This window comes from Salmo salar, unplaced genomic scaffold, assembly GCF_905237065.1.
Source record: "Salmo salar unplaced genomic scaffold, Ssal_v3.1, whole genome shotgun sequence".
Classification (NCBI taxonomy): Eukaryota; Metazoa; Chordata; class Actinopteri; order Salmoniformes; family Salmonidae; genus Salmo; species Salmo salar.
The window spans coordinates 8,644-25,973 of NW_025547936.1; the positions used below are offsets into that span (position 1 = coordinate 8,644).

General features: G+C 47.4%; 1 protein-coding gene across 1 annotated transcript; it reads right to left on the reverse strand.

Moving 5' to 3' along the window:
* Positions 1-6,128: 6,128 nt before the first annotated feature.
* Positions 6,129-17,109, reverse strand: LOC123732508 (transmembrane and coiled-coil domain-containing protein 3). Its single transcript, XM_045711716.1, has 6 exons — positions 16,676-17,109; positions 11,779-11,907; positions 10,455-10,547; positions 8,270-8,456; positions 7,908-8,025; positions 6,129-6,387 (listed from the first exon to the last, which is right to left on the reverse strand). The coding sequence occupies exons 1-6, from the start codon at positions 16,889-16,891 to the stop codon at positions 6,144-6,146; spliced, it is 987 nt and encodes a 328-aa protein (XP_045567672.1). The 5' UTR covers positions 16,892-17,109; the 3' UTR covers positions 6,129-6,143.
* Positions 17,110-17,330: the final 221 nt, after the last annotated feature.

Below are 17,330 nucleotides of genomic sequence, written 5' to 3' on the forward strand. Positions count from 1 at the left end.
CAGAGGAGAGGATAGAGGAGGAGGGGGGAGCTATATCTCACAGAGGAGAGGATAGAGGAGGAGGGGGGAGCTATATCTCACAGAGGAGAGGATAGAGGAGGGGGAGCTATATCTCACAGAGGAGATGATAGAGGAGGGGGAGCTATATCTCACAGAGGAGAGGACAGAGGAGGGGGAGCTATATCTCACAGAGGAGAGGATAGAGGAGGGGGAGCTATATCTCACAGAGGAGAGGATAGAGGAGGGGGAGCTATATCTCACAGAGGAGAGGATAGAGGAGGGGGAGCTATATCTCACAGAGGAGAGGATAGAGGAGGGGGAGCTATATCTCACAGAGGAGAGGATAGAGGGGGAGCTATATCTCACAGAGGAGAGGGAGCTATATCTCACAGAGGAGAGGAGGGGGAGCTATATCTCACAGAGGAGAGGATAGAGGAGGGGGAGCTATATCTCACAGAGGAGAGGATAGAGGAGGGGGAGCTATATCTCACAGAGGAGAGGAGAGGATAGAGGAGGGGGAGCTATATCTCACAGAGGAGAGGATAGAAGAGGGGGAGCTACATCTCACAGAGGAGAGGATAGAGGAGGGGGAGCTATATCTCACAGAGGAGATGATAGAGGAGGGGGAGCTATATCTCACAGAGGAGAGGATAGAGGAGGGGGAGCTATATCTCACAGAGGAGAGGAGAGGATAGAGGAGGGGGAGCTATATCTCACAGAGGAGAGGGGAGCTATATCTCACAGAGGAGAGGATAGAGGAGGGGGAACTATATCTCACAGAGGAGAGGATAGAGGAGGGGAGCTATATCTCACAGAGGAGAGGATAGAGGAGGGGGAGCTATATCTCACAGAGGAGATGATAGAGGAGGGGGAGCTATATCTCACAGAGGAGAGGATAGAGGAGGGGGGAGCTATATCTCACAGAGGAGAGGATAGAGGAGGGGGGAGCTATATCTCACAGAGGAGAGGATAGAGGAGGGGGAGCTATATCTCACAGAGGAGAGGATAGAGGAGGGGGAGCTATATCTCACAGAGGAGAGGATAGAGGAGGGGGAGCTACATGTAACAGAGGAGAGGATAGAGGAGGAGGGGGGAGCTATATCTCACAGAGGAGAGGATAGAGGAGGGGGAGCTATATCTCACAGAGGAGATGATAGAGGAGGGGGAGCTATATCTCACAGAGGAGAGGACAGAGGTTTGGGGGAGCTATATCTCACAGAGGAGAGGATAGAGGAGGGGAGCTATATCTCACAGAGGAGAGGATAGAGGAGGGGGGAGCTATATCTCACAGAGGAGAGGGGAGCTATATCTCACAGAGGAGAGGATAGAGGAGGGGGAACTATATCTCACAGAGGAGAGGATAGAGGAGGGGGAGCTATATCTCACAGAGGAGAGGATAGAGGAGGGGGGAGCTATATCTCACAGAGGAGATGATAGAGGAGGGGGAGCTATATCTCACAGAGGAGAGGATAGAGGAGGGGGAGCTATATCTCACAGAGGAGAGGATAGAGGAGGGGGAGCTATATCTCTACAGAGGAGAGAATAGAGGAGGGGGGAGCTATATCTCACAGAGGAGAGGATAGAGGAGGGGGGAGCTATATCTCACAGAGGAGAGGATAGAGGAGGGGAGCTACATGTAACAGAGGAGAGGATAGAGGAGGAGGGGGAGCTATATCTCACAGAGGAGAGGATAGAGGAGGGGGGAGCTATATCTCACAGAGGAGATGATAGAGGAGGGGGAGCTATATCTCACAGAGGAGAGGATAGAGGAGGGGGAGCTATATCTCACAGAGGAGAGGATAGAGGAGGGGGAGCTATATCTCACAGAGGAGAGGATAGAGGAGGGGGAGCTATATCTCACAGAGGAGAGGAGAGGATAGAGGAGGGGGGAGCTATATCTCACAGAGGAGAGGATAGAAGAGGGGGAGCTACATCTCACAGAGGAGAGGATAGAGGAGGGGGGAGCTATATCTCACAGAGGAGATGATAGAGGAGGGGGGAGCTATATCTCACAGAGGAGATAAGAGGATGGGGAGCTACATCTCACAGAGGAGAGGATAGAGGAGGGGGAGCTATATCTCACAGAGGAGAGGAGAGAATAGAGGAGGGGGAGCTATATCTCACAGAGAGGAGAGGATAGAGGAGGGGGAGCTACATCTCACAGAGGAGAGGATAGAGGAGGGGGAGCTATATCTCACAGAGGAGATGATAGAGGAGGGGGAGCTATATCTCACAGAGGAGAGGATAGAGGAGGGGGAGCTATATCTCACAGAGGAGAGGAGGGGGAGCTATATCTCACAGAGGAGAGGATAGAGGAGGGGGAGCTATATCTCACAGAGGAGAGGATAGAGGAGGGGGAGCTACATGTAACAGAGGAGAGGATAGAGGAGGAGGGGGAGCTATATCTCACAGAGGAGAGGATAGAGGAGGGGGAGCTATATCTCACAGAGGAGATGATAGAGGAGGGGGAGCTATATCTCACAGAGGAGAGGACAGAGGAGGGGGAGCTATATCTCACAGAGGAGAGGATAGAGGAGGGGGGAGCTATATCTCACAGAGGAGAGGATAGAGGAGGGGGAGCTATATCTCACAGAGGAGAGGAGAGGATAGAGGAGGGGGGAGCTATATCTCACAGAGGAGAGGATAGAAGAGGGGGAGCTACATCTCACAGAGGAGAGGATAGAGGAGGGGGAGCTATATCTCACAGAGGAGATGATAGAGGAGGGGGAGCTATATCTCACAGAGGAGATGATAGAGGATGGGGAGCTACATCTCACAGAGGAGAGGATAGAGGAGGGGGAGCTATATCTCACAGAGGAGAGGAGAGAATATAGGAGGGGGAGCTATATCTCACAGAGGAGAGGATAGAGGAGGGGGAGCTACATCTCACAGAGGAGAGGATAGAGGAGGGGGAGCTATATCTCACAGAGGAGATGATAGAGGAGGGGGAGCTATATCTCACAGAGGAGAGGATAGAGGAGGGGGAGCTATATCTCACAGAGGAGAGGAGGGGGAGCTATATCTCACAGAGGAGAGGATAGAGGAGGGGGAGCTATATCTCACAGAGGAGATGATAGAGGAGGGGGAGCTATATCTCACAGAGGAGAGAGTAGAGGAGGGGGAGCTATATCTTACAGAGGAGAGGGAGCTATATCTCACAGAGGAGAGGAGGGGGAGCTATATCTCACAGAGGAGAGGATAGAGGAGGGGGGAGCTATATCTCACAGAGGAGAGGATAGAGGAGGGGGAGCTATATCTCACAGAGGAGAGGAGGGGGAGCTATATCTCACAGAGGAGAGGATAGAGGAGGGGGAGCTATATCTCACAGAGGAGATGATAGAGGAGGGGGAGCTATATCTCACAGAGGAGAGGATAGAGGAGGGGGGAGCTATATCTCACAGAGGAGAGGATAGAAGAGGGGGAGCTATATCTCACAGAGGAGAGGATAGAGGAGGGGGAGCTATATCTCACAGAGGAGAGGATAGAGGAGGAGGGGGAGCTATATCTCACAGAGGAGAGGATAGAGGAGGGGGAGCTATATCTCACAGAGGAGAGGAAAGAGGAGGGGGGAGCTATATCTCACAGAGGAGAGGATAGAGGAGGGGGAGCTATATCTCACAGAGGAGAGGAGAGGATAGAGGAGGGGGAGCTATATCTCACAGAGGAGAGGATAGAGGAGGGGGGAGCTACATCTCACAGAGGAGAGAATAGAGGAGGGGGGAGCTATATCTCACAGAGGAGAGGATAGAGGAGGGGGAGCTATATCTCACAGAGGAGAGGATAGAGGAGGGGGGAGCTATATCTCACAGAGGAGAGGATAGAGGAGGGGGGAGCTATATCTCACAGAGGAGAGGATAGAGGAGGGGGGAGCTATATCTCACAGAGGAGAGGATAGAGGAGGGGGAGCTATATCTCACAGAGGAGAGGATAGAGGAGGGGGGAGCTATATCTCACAGAGGAGAGGATAGAGGAGGGGGAGCTTTATCTCACACAGGAGAGGATAGAGGAGGGGGAGCTATATCTCACAGAGGAGAGGATAGAGGAGGGGGAGCTATATCTCACAGAGGAGAGGATAGAGGAGGGGGAGCTATATCTCACAGAGGAGAGGAGAGATTATAGGAGGGGGAGCTATATCTCACAGAGGAGAGGATAGAGGAGGGGGAGCTATATCTCACAGAGGAGAGGATAGAGGAGGGGGAGCTATATCTCACAGAGGAGAGGAGAGGATAGAGGAGGGGGAGCTATATCTCACAGAGGAGAGGATAGAAGAGGGGGAGCTACATCTCACAGAGGAGAGGATAGAGGAGGGGGAGCTATATCTCACAGAGGAGATGATAGAGGAGGGGGAGCTATATCTCACAGAGGAGATGATAGAGGATGGGGAGCTACATCTCACAGAGGAGAGGATAGAGGAGGGGGGAGCTATATCTCACAGAGGAGAGGAGAGAATAGAGGAGGGGGGAGCTATATCTCACAGAGGAGAGGATAGAGGAGGGGGGAGCTACATCTCACAGAGGAGAGGATAGAGGAGGGGGGAGCTATATCTCACAGAGGAGATGATAGAGGAGGGGGAGCTATATCTCACAGAGGAGAGGATAGAGGAGGGGGAGCTATATCTCACAGAGGAGAGGAGGGGGGAGCTATATCTCACAGAGGAGAGGATAGAGGAGGGGGAGCTATATCTCACAGAGGAGATGATAGAGGAGGGGGAGCTATATCTCACAGAGGAGAGAGTAGAGGAGGGGGAGCTATATCTTACAGAGGAGAGGGAGCTATATCTCACAGAGGAGAGGAGGGGGAGCTATATCTCACAGAGGAGAGGGATAGAGGAGGGGGGAGCTATATCTCACAGAGGAGAGGATAGAGGAGGGGGAGCTATATCTCACAGAGGAGAGGAGGAGGGGAGCTATATCTCACAGAGGAGAGGATAGAGGAGGGGGAGCTATATCTCACAGAGGAGATGATAGAGGAGGGGGAGCTATATCTCACAGAGGAGAGGATAGAGGAGGGGGAGCTATATCTCACAGAGGAGAGGATAGAAGAGGGGGAGCTATATCTCACAGAGGAGAGGATAGAGGAGGGGGAGCTATATCTCACAGAGGAGAGGATAGAGGAGGAGGGGGGAGCTATATCTCACAGAGGAGAGGATAGAGGAGGGGGAGCTATATCTCACAGAGGAGAGGAAAGAGGAGGGGGAGCTATATCTCACAGAGGAGAGGATAGAGGAGGGGGAGCTATATCTCACAGAGGAGAGGAGAGGATAGAGGAGGGGGAGCTATATCTCACAGAGGAGAGGATAGAGGAGGGGGGGAGCTACATCTCACAGAGGAGAGAATAGAGGAGGGGGAGCTATATCTCACAGAGGAGAGGATAGAGGAGGGGGAGCTATATCTCACAGAGGAGAGGATAGAGGAGGGGGGAGCTATATCTCACAGAGGAGAGGATAGAGGAGGGGGAGCTATATCTCACAGAGGAGAGGATAGAGGAGGGGGGAGCTATATCTCACAGAGGAGAGGATAGAGGAGGGGGAGCTATATCTCACAGAGGAGAGGATAGAGGAGGGGGAGCTATATCTCACAGAGGAGAGGATAGAGGAGGGGGAGCTTTATCTCACACAGGAGAGGATAGAGGAGGGGGAGCTATATCTCACAGAGGAGAGGATAGAGGAGGGGGGAGCTATATCTCACAGAGGAGAGGATAGAGGAGGGGGGAGCTATATCTCACAGAGGAGAGGAGAGATTATAGGAGGGGGAGCTATATCTCACAGAGGAGAGGATAGAGGAGGGGGAGCTATATCTCACAGAGGAGAGGATAGAAGAGGGGGAGCTATATCTCACAGAGGAGAGGATAGAGGAGGGGGAGCTATATCTCACAGAGGAGAGGATAGAGGAGGGGGGAGCTATATCTCACAGAGGAGAGGATAGAGGAGGGGGAGCTATATCTCACAGAGGAGAGGGGGAGAGTGAGGAGGAGGAGCTATATCTCACAGAGGAGAGGAGAGGATAGAGGAGGGGGAGCTATATCTCACAGAGGAGAGGGGGAGAGTGAGGAGGGGGGAGCTATATCTCACAGAGGAGAGGGGGAGAGTGAGTAGGGGGGAGCTATATCTCACAGAGGAGAGTGGGAAGAGTGAGGAGGGGGAGCTATATCTCACAGAGGAGAGTGGGAAGAGTGAGGAGGGGGTTACATACGGTGAGCATGAGGAATACGAAGGCAGCGGTCCCCAGAACCAGGATCTCCTTGCTGCCTTTAGACTCAGCATGGAGCTTCCTGTAGTATGGACCAATCAGGAAGGACTTGAGGAGAACACACAGCAGTAGTACCACAGCCAGAGAGAACAGGACTTGGGACAGGAGCAGGAGGACGCGCAGACCCCCAAACAGAACACTACAGAACACAGGATAGAACACAGAACACCAGCCTCACAACACAGAACACTGGTTAACAGAGAAAACAGGACCTGGGACAGGAAAACAGAACACAGGACAGGACCCTCAGAAGACAGAACACAGGACCCTCAGAAGACAGAACACAGGACCCTCAGAAGACAGAATACAGGACAGGACCCTCAGAAGACAGAATACAGGACAGGACCCTCAGAAGACAGAATACAGGACCCTCAGAAGACAGAACACAGGACCCTCAGAAGACAGAACACAGGACCCTCAGAAGACAGAACACAGGACAGGACCCGCAGAAGACAGAACACAGGACAGGACCTTCAGAAGACAGACCCCTCAGAAGACAGACCCCTCAGAAGACAGAACCCTCAGAAGACAGAACACAGGACAGGACCTTCAGAAGACAGACCCCTCAGAAGACAGAACAGGACCCTCAGAAGACAGAACCCTCAGAAGACAGAACACAGGACAGGACCCTCAGAAGACAGAACAAGACCATCAGAAGACAAAACACAGGACAGGACCATCGGAAGACAAAACACAGGACAGGACCCTCGGAAGACAAAACACAGGACAGGACCTCGGAAGACAAAACACAGGACAGGACCCTCGGAAGACAAAACACAGGACAGGACCCTCGGAAGACAAAACACAGGACAGGACCCTCGGAAGACAAAACACAGGACCCTCAGAAGACAACACAGGATCCTCAGAAGATGACAAAACAGGACCCTCAGAAGACAAAACAGGACCCTCAGAAGACAAAACAGGACCCTCAGAAGACAAAACAGGACCCTCAGAAGACAAAACAGGACCCTCAGAAGACAAAACACAGGACAGGACCCTCAGATGATAGGACAGGACCCTCAGAAGACAGGACCCTCAGAAGACAGGACAGGACCCTCAGAAGACAAAACACAGGACAGGACCCTCAAAAGACAGGACAGGACCCTCAGAAGACAGACCCCTCAGAAGACAGAACCCTCAGAAGACAGACCCCTCAGAAGACAGAACCCTCAGAAGACAGAACCCTCAGAAGACAGAACCCTCAGAAGACAGAACCCTCAGAAGACAGAACCCTCAGAAGACAGACCCCTCAGAAGACAGAACCCTCAGAAGACAGAACCCTCAGAAGACAGACCCCTCAGAAGACAGACCCCTCAGAAGACAGAACCCTCAGAAGACAGAACCCTCAGAAGACAGACCCCTCAGAAGACAGACCCCTCAGAAGACAGACCCCTCAGAAGACAGACCCCTCAGAAGACAGACCCCTCAGAAGACGGACCCCTCAGAAGACAGAACCCTCAGAATACAGAACCCAACAGTATTAAACATTAGAACTTCTAACACATCTTTGGAACTACATACCTCACTAGCCTGAGACAAGTTTTGGGACAGGTTGAGTTAGACTGTGCAGGTGTGTATACCCAGCAGTAACTATATGTACACAGGGTGTGTCTAGATCGTAGGGCATATACAGCTGTGTGTGTGTGTGTGTTAGCTCACCTGTCCAGGTGGCCAGATGACACCTGTATGAGGGTGGGCATGACGGCTATGAACAGCCCCAGCTGAACATCCTGCATCACCAACATCCCCAGGAGAACACTGCTGTAGTCCAGCTCCCCTACACACACACACAGAGAGACACACACAGAGAGACACACACACACACACAGTTTTAATGTTTGTAGTCAGTTACTCATTTAAAGACAGGTGGTTCTTTAACATTAAAATAAAGAGCATTGGAAGTCAAGTCTCTCTCTCTCACACACACAGTCCGTAGTCTCCGTGCCATCTCTCTCTCTCTCACACACACACACACACACACACACACACACACACACACACACAGTCCGTAGTCTCCGTACCGTCCTTGTCTGGGCGGGCGCCCCCAGCCAGGAAGCGTGAGACCAGTGGTGTGGAGGATAGAGAGAGACAGGAGGAGATGAAGACAGTCTGGGTGGGACGGACATGCAGCACCTGACCCCACAGCAGCCCTGTAGCTACCATCAACAGACTGAGGTAACATGAACCCTGCACAGAGGTCTTCCACACCTGTACACACACGCATAGGACAGTACACACGTTAAATATACACACGCATAGGACAGTACACACGTTAAATATACACACGCATAGGACAGTACACATGTTAAATATACACACGCATAGGACAGTATACACGTTAAATATACACACTCATAGGACAGTACACACGTTAAATATACACACGCATAGGACAGTACACACGTTAAATACACACACGCATAGGACAGTACACATGTTAAATATACACACGCATAGGACAGTATACACGTTAAATATACACACTCATAGGACAGTACACACGTTAAATATACACACGCATAGGACAGTACACACGTTAAATATACACACGCATAGGACAGTACACATGTTAAATATACACACGCATAGGACAGTACACACGTTAAATACACACACGCATAGGACAGTACACATGTTAAATATACACACGCATAGGACAGTACACACGTTAAATATACACACGCATAGGACAGTACACACGTTAAATACACACACGCATAGGACAGTACACATGTTAAATATACACACGCATAGGACAGTAAACACATGTTAATAAATATACACACGCATAGGACAGTAAACACATGTTAAATATACACACGCATAGGACAGTAAACACATGTTAAATATACACACGCATAGGACAGTAAACACATGTTAATAAATATACACACGCATAGGACAGTAAACACATGTTAAATATACACACGCATAGGACAGTAAACACATGTTAAATATACACACGCATAGGACAGTAAACACATGTTAAATATACACACGCATAGGACAGTAAACACATGTTAAATATACACACGCATAGGACAGTAAACACATGTTAAATATACACACGCATAGGACAGTACACATGTTAAATATACACACGAATAGGACAGTACACACGTTAAATACACACACGCATAGGACAGTACACACATGTTAAATATACACACGCATAGGACAGTACACACATGTTAAATATACACACGCATAGGACAGTACACACATGTTAAATATACACACACATAGGACAGTACACACATGTTAAATATACACACAGTCTTGTACAGCTAACCTTGTGGGGACACACAATTCAGTCCCATTCAAAATCCTATTTTCCCTAACCCTAACCCTTACCCTAACCCAAAAACCTAACCCTTACCCTAACCTTAACCCAAAAACCTGACCCTTACTCTAACCTTAACCCAAAAACCTAACCCCAGCTCCTAACCCTAAAACTAACCCTAGCTCTTAACCCTAACACTAATTCTAACCTTAACCCTAAACCCCCTAGAAATAGCATTTAAGCTCATGGGGACCAACAAAATATCCCTGTTGGTCAAGTGTTCATTTGTTTACTATTGTGACAAGAATAGTTCAACATGTCCACACATATAAAATGGTCTTCAACTCTGGAAACGAAGACAATATAATTATCTTATTAGGACACGTTCCAGAGAAGAGAGGGAGGGAGAGAGAGAGAAGAGAGGGAGGGAGAGAGAGAGAGAGACGCAGGAAGACTGATAAGGAGAGAAAATGTGTGATAAACAGATAGCTAGCCAAATGAAGAGCAGAGACAAGGGAGAGAGAGTTAGACGTTGTTCTCTGCTGAGACTGAGCTGGTGAAAGAATGTAAGAATGTGGGTTTCTGAGTCACACTGTGAAAATTTAGGTCAGAGTTACACACTTCACACCAGTGTTAAGTCATTTCCAGTCTGGTGATGTCACCCGGCTGGCCAAAACTCTATCCCACCAAAACAGGCAGTGTTTTTAAACAGCTGTTACACTAAAAGGGCATCATCATCAATTTCACAGTATTATTCCACCCTCATAGTGTGGAAATAAATAGAAAACACAGGGAATTCACATTTTTGTCTGCACTGGGCCTTGAATAGTTTTTGCTATTTCAAGAACGTAGGCTAATATCTGATGGAAAATACCGCTGTGTGTGTGTGTGTGGGGGGTTGAATGTGACACTAGGCAGCCTACCTTCCGAAGTCGCTCTGGGGAGAACTCCAGACCGACCACAAAGAGAGTGAAGAACACTCCCAATTCTCCCAACGTCTCAACCTGAACCATAGACTGTACAGAGATATATTACTCTCACACACACACACACACACACACACACACACACACACACACACACACACACACACACACACACACACACACACACACACACACACACACACACACACACACACACACACACACACACACACACACACACACACACACACACACACACACACTCAACCTGAACCATAGACTGCACAGAGATATATTACTCTCTCTCACACACACACACACACACACACACACACACACACACACACACACACACACACACACACACACACACACACACACACACACACACACACACACAACCTGAACCATAGACTGCACAGAGATACATTACTCTCTCTCTCCACACACACACACACACACACACACACACACACACACACAACCTAAACCATAGACTGCACAGAGATACATTACTCTCTCTCACACACACAACCTGAACCATAGACTGCACAGGGATACATTACTCTCTCTCTCACACACACACACACACACACACACACACACACACACACACACACACACACACACACACACACACACACACACACACACACACACACACACACACACACACACAACCTGAACCATAGACTGCACAGAGATACATTACTCTCTCTCTCCACACACACACACACACACACACACACACACACACACACACACACACACACACACACACACACACACACACACACACACATTACTCTCTCTCACACACACACACACACACACACACACACACACACACACACACAACCTGAACCATAGACTGCACAGAGATACATTACTCTCTCTCACACACACACACACACACACACACACACAACCTGAACCATAGACTGCACAGAGATACATTACTCTCTCTCACACACACACACAACCTGAACCATAGACTGCACAGAGATACATTACTCTCTCTCACACACACACACAACCTGAACCATAGACTGCACAGAGATACATTACTCTCTCACACACACACACACACACACACACACACACACACACACACACACACACACACACACACACACACACACACACACACACACACACACACACACACAACCTGAACCATAGACTGCACAGAGATACATTACTCTCTCTCACACACACAGACAGACAGACAGACAGACAGACAGACAGACAGACAGACAGACAGACAGACAGACAGACAGACAGACAGACAGACAGACAGACAGACAGTTGCATGTCTCACCTTGATGCTGTTGAGTCCAGAGGGACCCAGGAGGACTCCACAGATGATGTAACCAAACATGGGGGGCAGGCCCATCATAGTGCACAGCCAACCACATGGCAGAGACAGCATCACTACGGAGACCAGGTCCTGACCAGCCAATCACAGACAACAGGACAGGACACCACAGGGACACAGATTAGAACTGTGCAAAATTGTAGTTTCATTTGAAGACCCATTTGGTCAGATTACAGCTGGACTCATAGGACAGTCTTCATATGGTCAGATTACAGCTGAACTCATAGGACAGTCTTCATATGGTCAGATTACAGCTGGACTCATAGGACAGTCTTCATATGGTCAGATTACAGCTGGACTCATAGGAGAGTCTTCATATGGTCAGATTCCAGCTGGACTCATAGGACAGTCTTCATACAGTCAGATTACAGCTGGACTCATAGGACAGTCTTCATATGGTCAGATTACAGCTGGACTCATAGGACAGTCTTCATATGGTCAGATTACAGCTGAAGTTTTAGGACAGTCTTCATATAGTCAGATTACAGATGGACTCATAGGACAGTCTTCATATGGTCAGAATACAGCTGAAGTTTTAGGACAGTCTTCATATAGTCAGATTACAGCTGGACTCATAGGACAGTCTTCATATGGTCAGATTACAGCTGGATTCATAGGACAGTCTTCATATGGTCAGATTACAGCTGGACTCATAGGACAGTCTTCATATGGTCAGATTACAGCTGGACTCATAGGACAGTTTTCATATGGTCAGATTACAGCTGGACTCATAGGACAGTCTTCATATAGTCAGATTACAGCTGGACTCATAGGACAGTCTTCATATGGTCAGATTACAGCTGGACTCATAGGACAGTCTTCATATAATCAGATTACAGCTGGACTCATAGGAGAGTCTTCATATAATCAGATTACAGCTGGACTCAGGACAGTCTTCATATGGTCAGAATACAGCTGGACTCATAGGACAGTCTTCATATGGTCAGAATACAGCTGGAGTCTTAGGACAGTCTTCATATGGTCAGAATACAGCTGGAGTTTTAGGACAGTCTTCATATGGTCAGAATACAGCTGGAGTCTTAGGACAGTCTTCATATGGTCAGATTACAGCTGGATTCATAGGACAGTCTTCATATGGTCAGAATACATCTGGAGTCTTAGGACAGTCTTCATATGGTCAGAATACATCTGGAGTCTTAGGACAGTCTTCATATGGTCAGAATACAGCTGGAGTCTTAGGACAGTCTTCATATGGTCAGATTACAACTGGATTCAAAGGACAGTCTTCATATGGTCAGAATACAGCTGGAGTCTTAGGACAGTCTTCATATGGTCAGAATACAGCTGGAGTTTTAGGACAGTCTTCATATGGTCAGAATACAGCTGGACTCATAGGACAGTCTTCATATGGTCAGAATACATCTGGAGTCTTAGGACAGTCTTCATATGGTCAGAATACATCTGGAGTCTTAGGACAGTCTTCATATGGTCAGAATACATCTGGAGTCTTAGGACAGTCTTCATATGGTCAGAATACATCTGGAGTCTTAGGACAGTCTTCATATGGTCAGAATACAGCTGGAGTCTTAGGACAGTCTTCATATGGTCAGATTACAACTGGATTCAAAGGACAGTCTTCATATGGTCAGAATACAGCTGGAGTCTTAGGACAGTCTTCATATGGTCAGAATACAGCTGGAGTTTTAGGACAGTCTTCATATGGTCAGAATACAGCTGGACTCATAGGACAGTCTTCATATGGTCAGATTACAGCTGGACTCATAGGACAGTCTTCATATGGTCAGATTACAGCTGGACTCATAGGACAGTCTTCATATGGTCAGATTACAGCTGGACTCATAGGACAGTCTTCATATGGTCAGAATACAGCTGGACTCATAGGACAGTCTTCATATAGTCAGATTACAGATGGACTCATAGGACAGTCTTCATATGGTCAGAATACAGCTGAAGTTTTAGGACAGTCTTCATATAGTCAGATTACAGCTGGACTCATAGGACAGTCTTCATATGGTCAGATTACAGCTGGATTCATAGGACAGTCTTCATATGGTCAGATTACAGCTGGACTCATAGGACAGTCTTCATATGGTCAGATTACAGCTGGACTCATAGGACAGTTTTCATATGGTCAGATTACAGCTGGACTCATAGGACAGTCTTCATATAGTCAGATTACAGCTGGACTCATAGGACAGTCTTCATATGGTCAGATTACAGCTGGACTCATAGGACAGTCTTCATATAATCAGATTACAGCTGGACTCATAGGAGAGTCTTCATATAATCAGATTACAGCTGGACTCAGGACAGTCTTCATATGGTCAGAATACAGCTGGAGTCTTAGGACAGTCTTCATATGGTCAGATTACAGCTGGATTCATAGGACAGTCTTCATATGGTCAGAATACATCTGGAGTCTTAGGACAGTCTTCATATGGTCAGAATACATCTGGAGTCTTAGGACAGTCTTCATATGGTCAGAATACAGCTGGAGTCTTAGGACAGTCTTCATATGGTCAGATTACAACTGGATTCAAAGGACAGTCTTCATATGGTCAGAATACGGCTGGAGTCTTAGGACAGTCTTCATATGGTCAGAATACAGCTGGAGTTTTAGGACAGTCTTCATATGGTCAGAATACAGCTGGACTCATAGGACAGTCTTCATATGGTCAGAATACATCTGGAGTCTTAGGACAGTCTTCATATGGTCAGAATACATCTGGAGTCTTAGGACAGTCTTCATATGGTCAGAATACATCTGGAGTCTTAGGACAGTCTTCATATGGTCAGAATACATCTGGAGTCTTAGGACAGTCTTCATATGGTCAGAATACAGCTGGAGTCTTAGGACAGTCTTCATATGGTCAGATTACAACTGGATTCAAAGGACAGTCTTCATATGGTCAGAATACAGCTGGAGTCTTAGGACAGTCTTCATATGGTCAGAATACAGCTGGAGTTTTAGGACAGTCTTCATATGGTCAGAATACAGCTGGACTCATAGGACAGTCTTCATATGGTCAGATTACAGCTGGACTCATAGGACAGTCTTCATATGGTCAGATTACAGCTGGACTCATAGGACAGTCTTCATATGGTCAGATTACAGCTGGACTCATAGGACAGTCTTCATATGGTCAGAATACAGCTGGACTCATAGGACAGTCTTCATATAGTCAGATTACAGATGGACTCATAGGACAGTCTTCATATGGTCAGAATACAGCTGAAGTTTTAGGACAGTCTTCATATAGTCAGATTACAGCTGGACTCATAGGACAGTCTTCATATGGTCAGATTACAGCTGGATTCATAGGACAGTCTTCATATGGTCAGATTACAGCTGGACTCATAGGACAGTCTTCATATGGTCAGATTACAGCTGGACTCATAGGACAGTATTCATATGGTCAGATTACAGCTGGACTCATAGGACAGTCTTCATATAGTCAGATTACAGCTGGACTCATAGGACAGTCTTCATATGGTCAGATTACGGCTGGACTCATAGGACAGTCTTCATATAATCAGATTACAGCTGGACTCATAGGAGAGTCTTCATATAATCAGATTACAGCTGGACTCAGGACAGTCTTCATATGGTCAGAATACAGCTGGACTCATAGGACAGTCTTCATATGGTCAGAATACAGCTGGAGTCTTAGGACAGTCTTCATATGGTCAGAATACAGCTGGAGTTTTAGGACAGTCTTCATATGGTCAGAATACAGCTGGAGTCTTAGGACAGTCTTCATATGGTCAGATTACAGCTGGATTCATAGGACAGTCTTCATATGGTCAGAATACATCTGGAGTCTTAGGACAGTCTTCATATGGTCAGAATACATCTGGAGTCTTAGGACAGTCTTCATATGGTCAGAATACATCTGGAGTCTTAGGACAGTCTTCATATGGTCAGAATACATCTGGAGTCTTAGGACAGTCTTCATATGGTCAGAATACAGCTGGAGTCTTAGGACAGTCTTCATATGGTCAGATTACAACTGGATTCAAAGGACAGTCTTCATATGGTCAGAATACAGCTGGAGTCTTAGGACAGTCTTCATATGGTCAGAATACAGCTGGAGTTTTAGGACAGTCTTCATATGGTCAGAATACAGCTGGACTCATAGGACAGTCTTCATATGGTCAGAATACATCTGGAGTCTTAGGACAGTCTTCATATGGTCAGAATACATCTGGAGTCTTAGGACAGTCTTCATATGGTCAGAATACATCTGGAGTCTTAGGACAGTCTTCATATGGTCAGAATACAGCTGGAGTCTTAGGACAGTCTTCATATGGTCAGATTACAACTGGATTCAAAGGACAGTCTTCATATGGTCAGAATACAGCTGGAGTCTTAGGACAGTCTTCATATGGTCAGAATACAGCTGGAGTTTTAGGACAGTCTTCATATGGTCAGAATACAGCTGGACTCATAGGACAGTCTTCATATGGTCAGATTACAGCTGGACTCATAGGACAGTCTTCATATGGTCAGATTACAGCTGGACTCATAGGACAGTCTTCATATGGTCAGATTACAGCTGGACTCATAGGACAGTCTTCATATGGTCAGAATACAGCTGGACTCATAGGACAGTCTTCATATGGTCAGAATACAGCTGGACTCATAGGACAGTCTTCATATGGTCAGAATACAGCTGGACTCATAGGACAGTCTTCATATGGTCAGAATACAGCTGGACTCATAGGACAGTCTTCATATGGTCAGAATACAGCTGGACTCATAGGACAGTCTTCATATGGTCAAATTACAGCTGGACTCATAGGACAGTCTTTACATGTATAGGATCATTAGCGTTCAGGGGTTAAAGTTGGTACTGACCTTGATGAAGTGTTGATCGGAGCGGGGCATGGTGGAGTCTCTGGGCTTGGTCAGAACATACTGGTTGTTCTGGGAGTCGATGAGCATGCTCAGTCCCACGTCGTACTCCACCTCTCCACCTCTCCTTGACGCGTTCCTTCTTCTTTTCCCTCCGTCTTCCTCCTCCTCCTCCACTCTCAGCACTGACTCCACGTTGGCTACGTGCACGCCATTCATCTGATCACAATCCTGATAATAACTCTACTGGTATAGCAGCGCCTTTAATACAATACATAACAGCCCCAAAGCAGCACATCAGGGCCTGTCTTTATACAGCCTCTCAGACCGCTGATCTGGGATCAGGTCCTCCCTGTCCAAACAGTCTGATTCATTATGCTCTAAAAAGGGAGAATGATCCTAGATCAGCACTTCCTATTCTGACATGGGACGTGGTCCACTATATGACCTATGTGTTTGTTGTTGTTGATGAACCTGTTTATTGTTGTCCTCTATATGACCTATGTGTTTGTTGTTGTTGATGAACCTGTTTATTGTTGTCCTCTATATGGTCTATGTGTTTGTTGTTGATGAACCTGTTTATTGTTGTCCTCTATATGGTCTATGTGTTTGTTGTTGTTGATGAAGCTGTTTATTGTTGTCCTCTATATGGTCTATG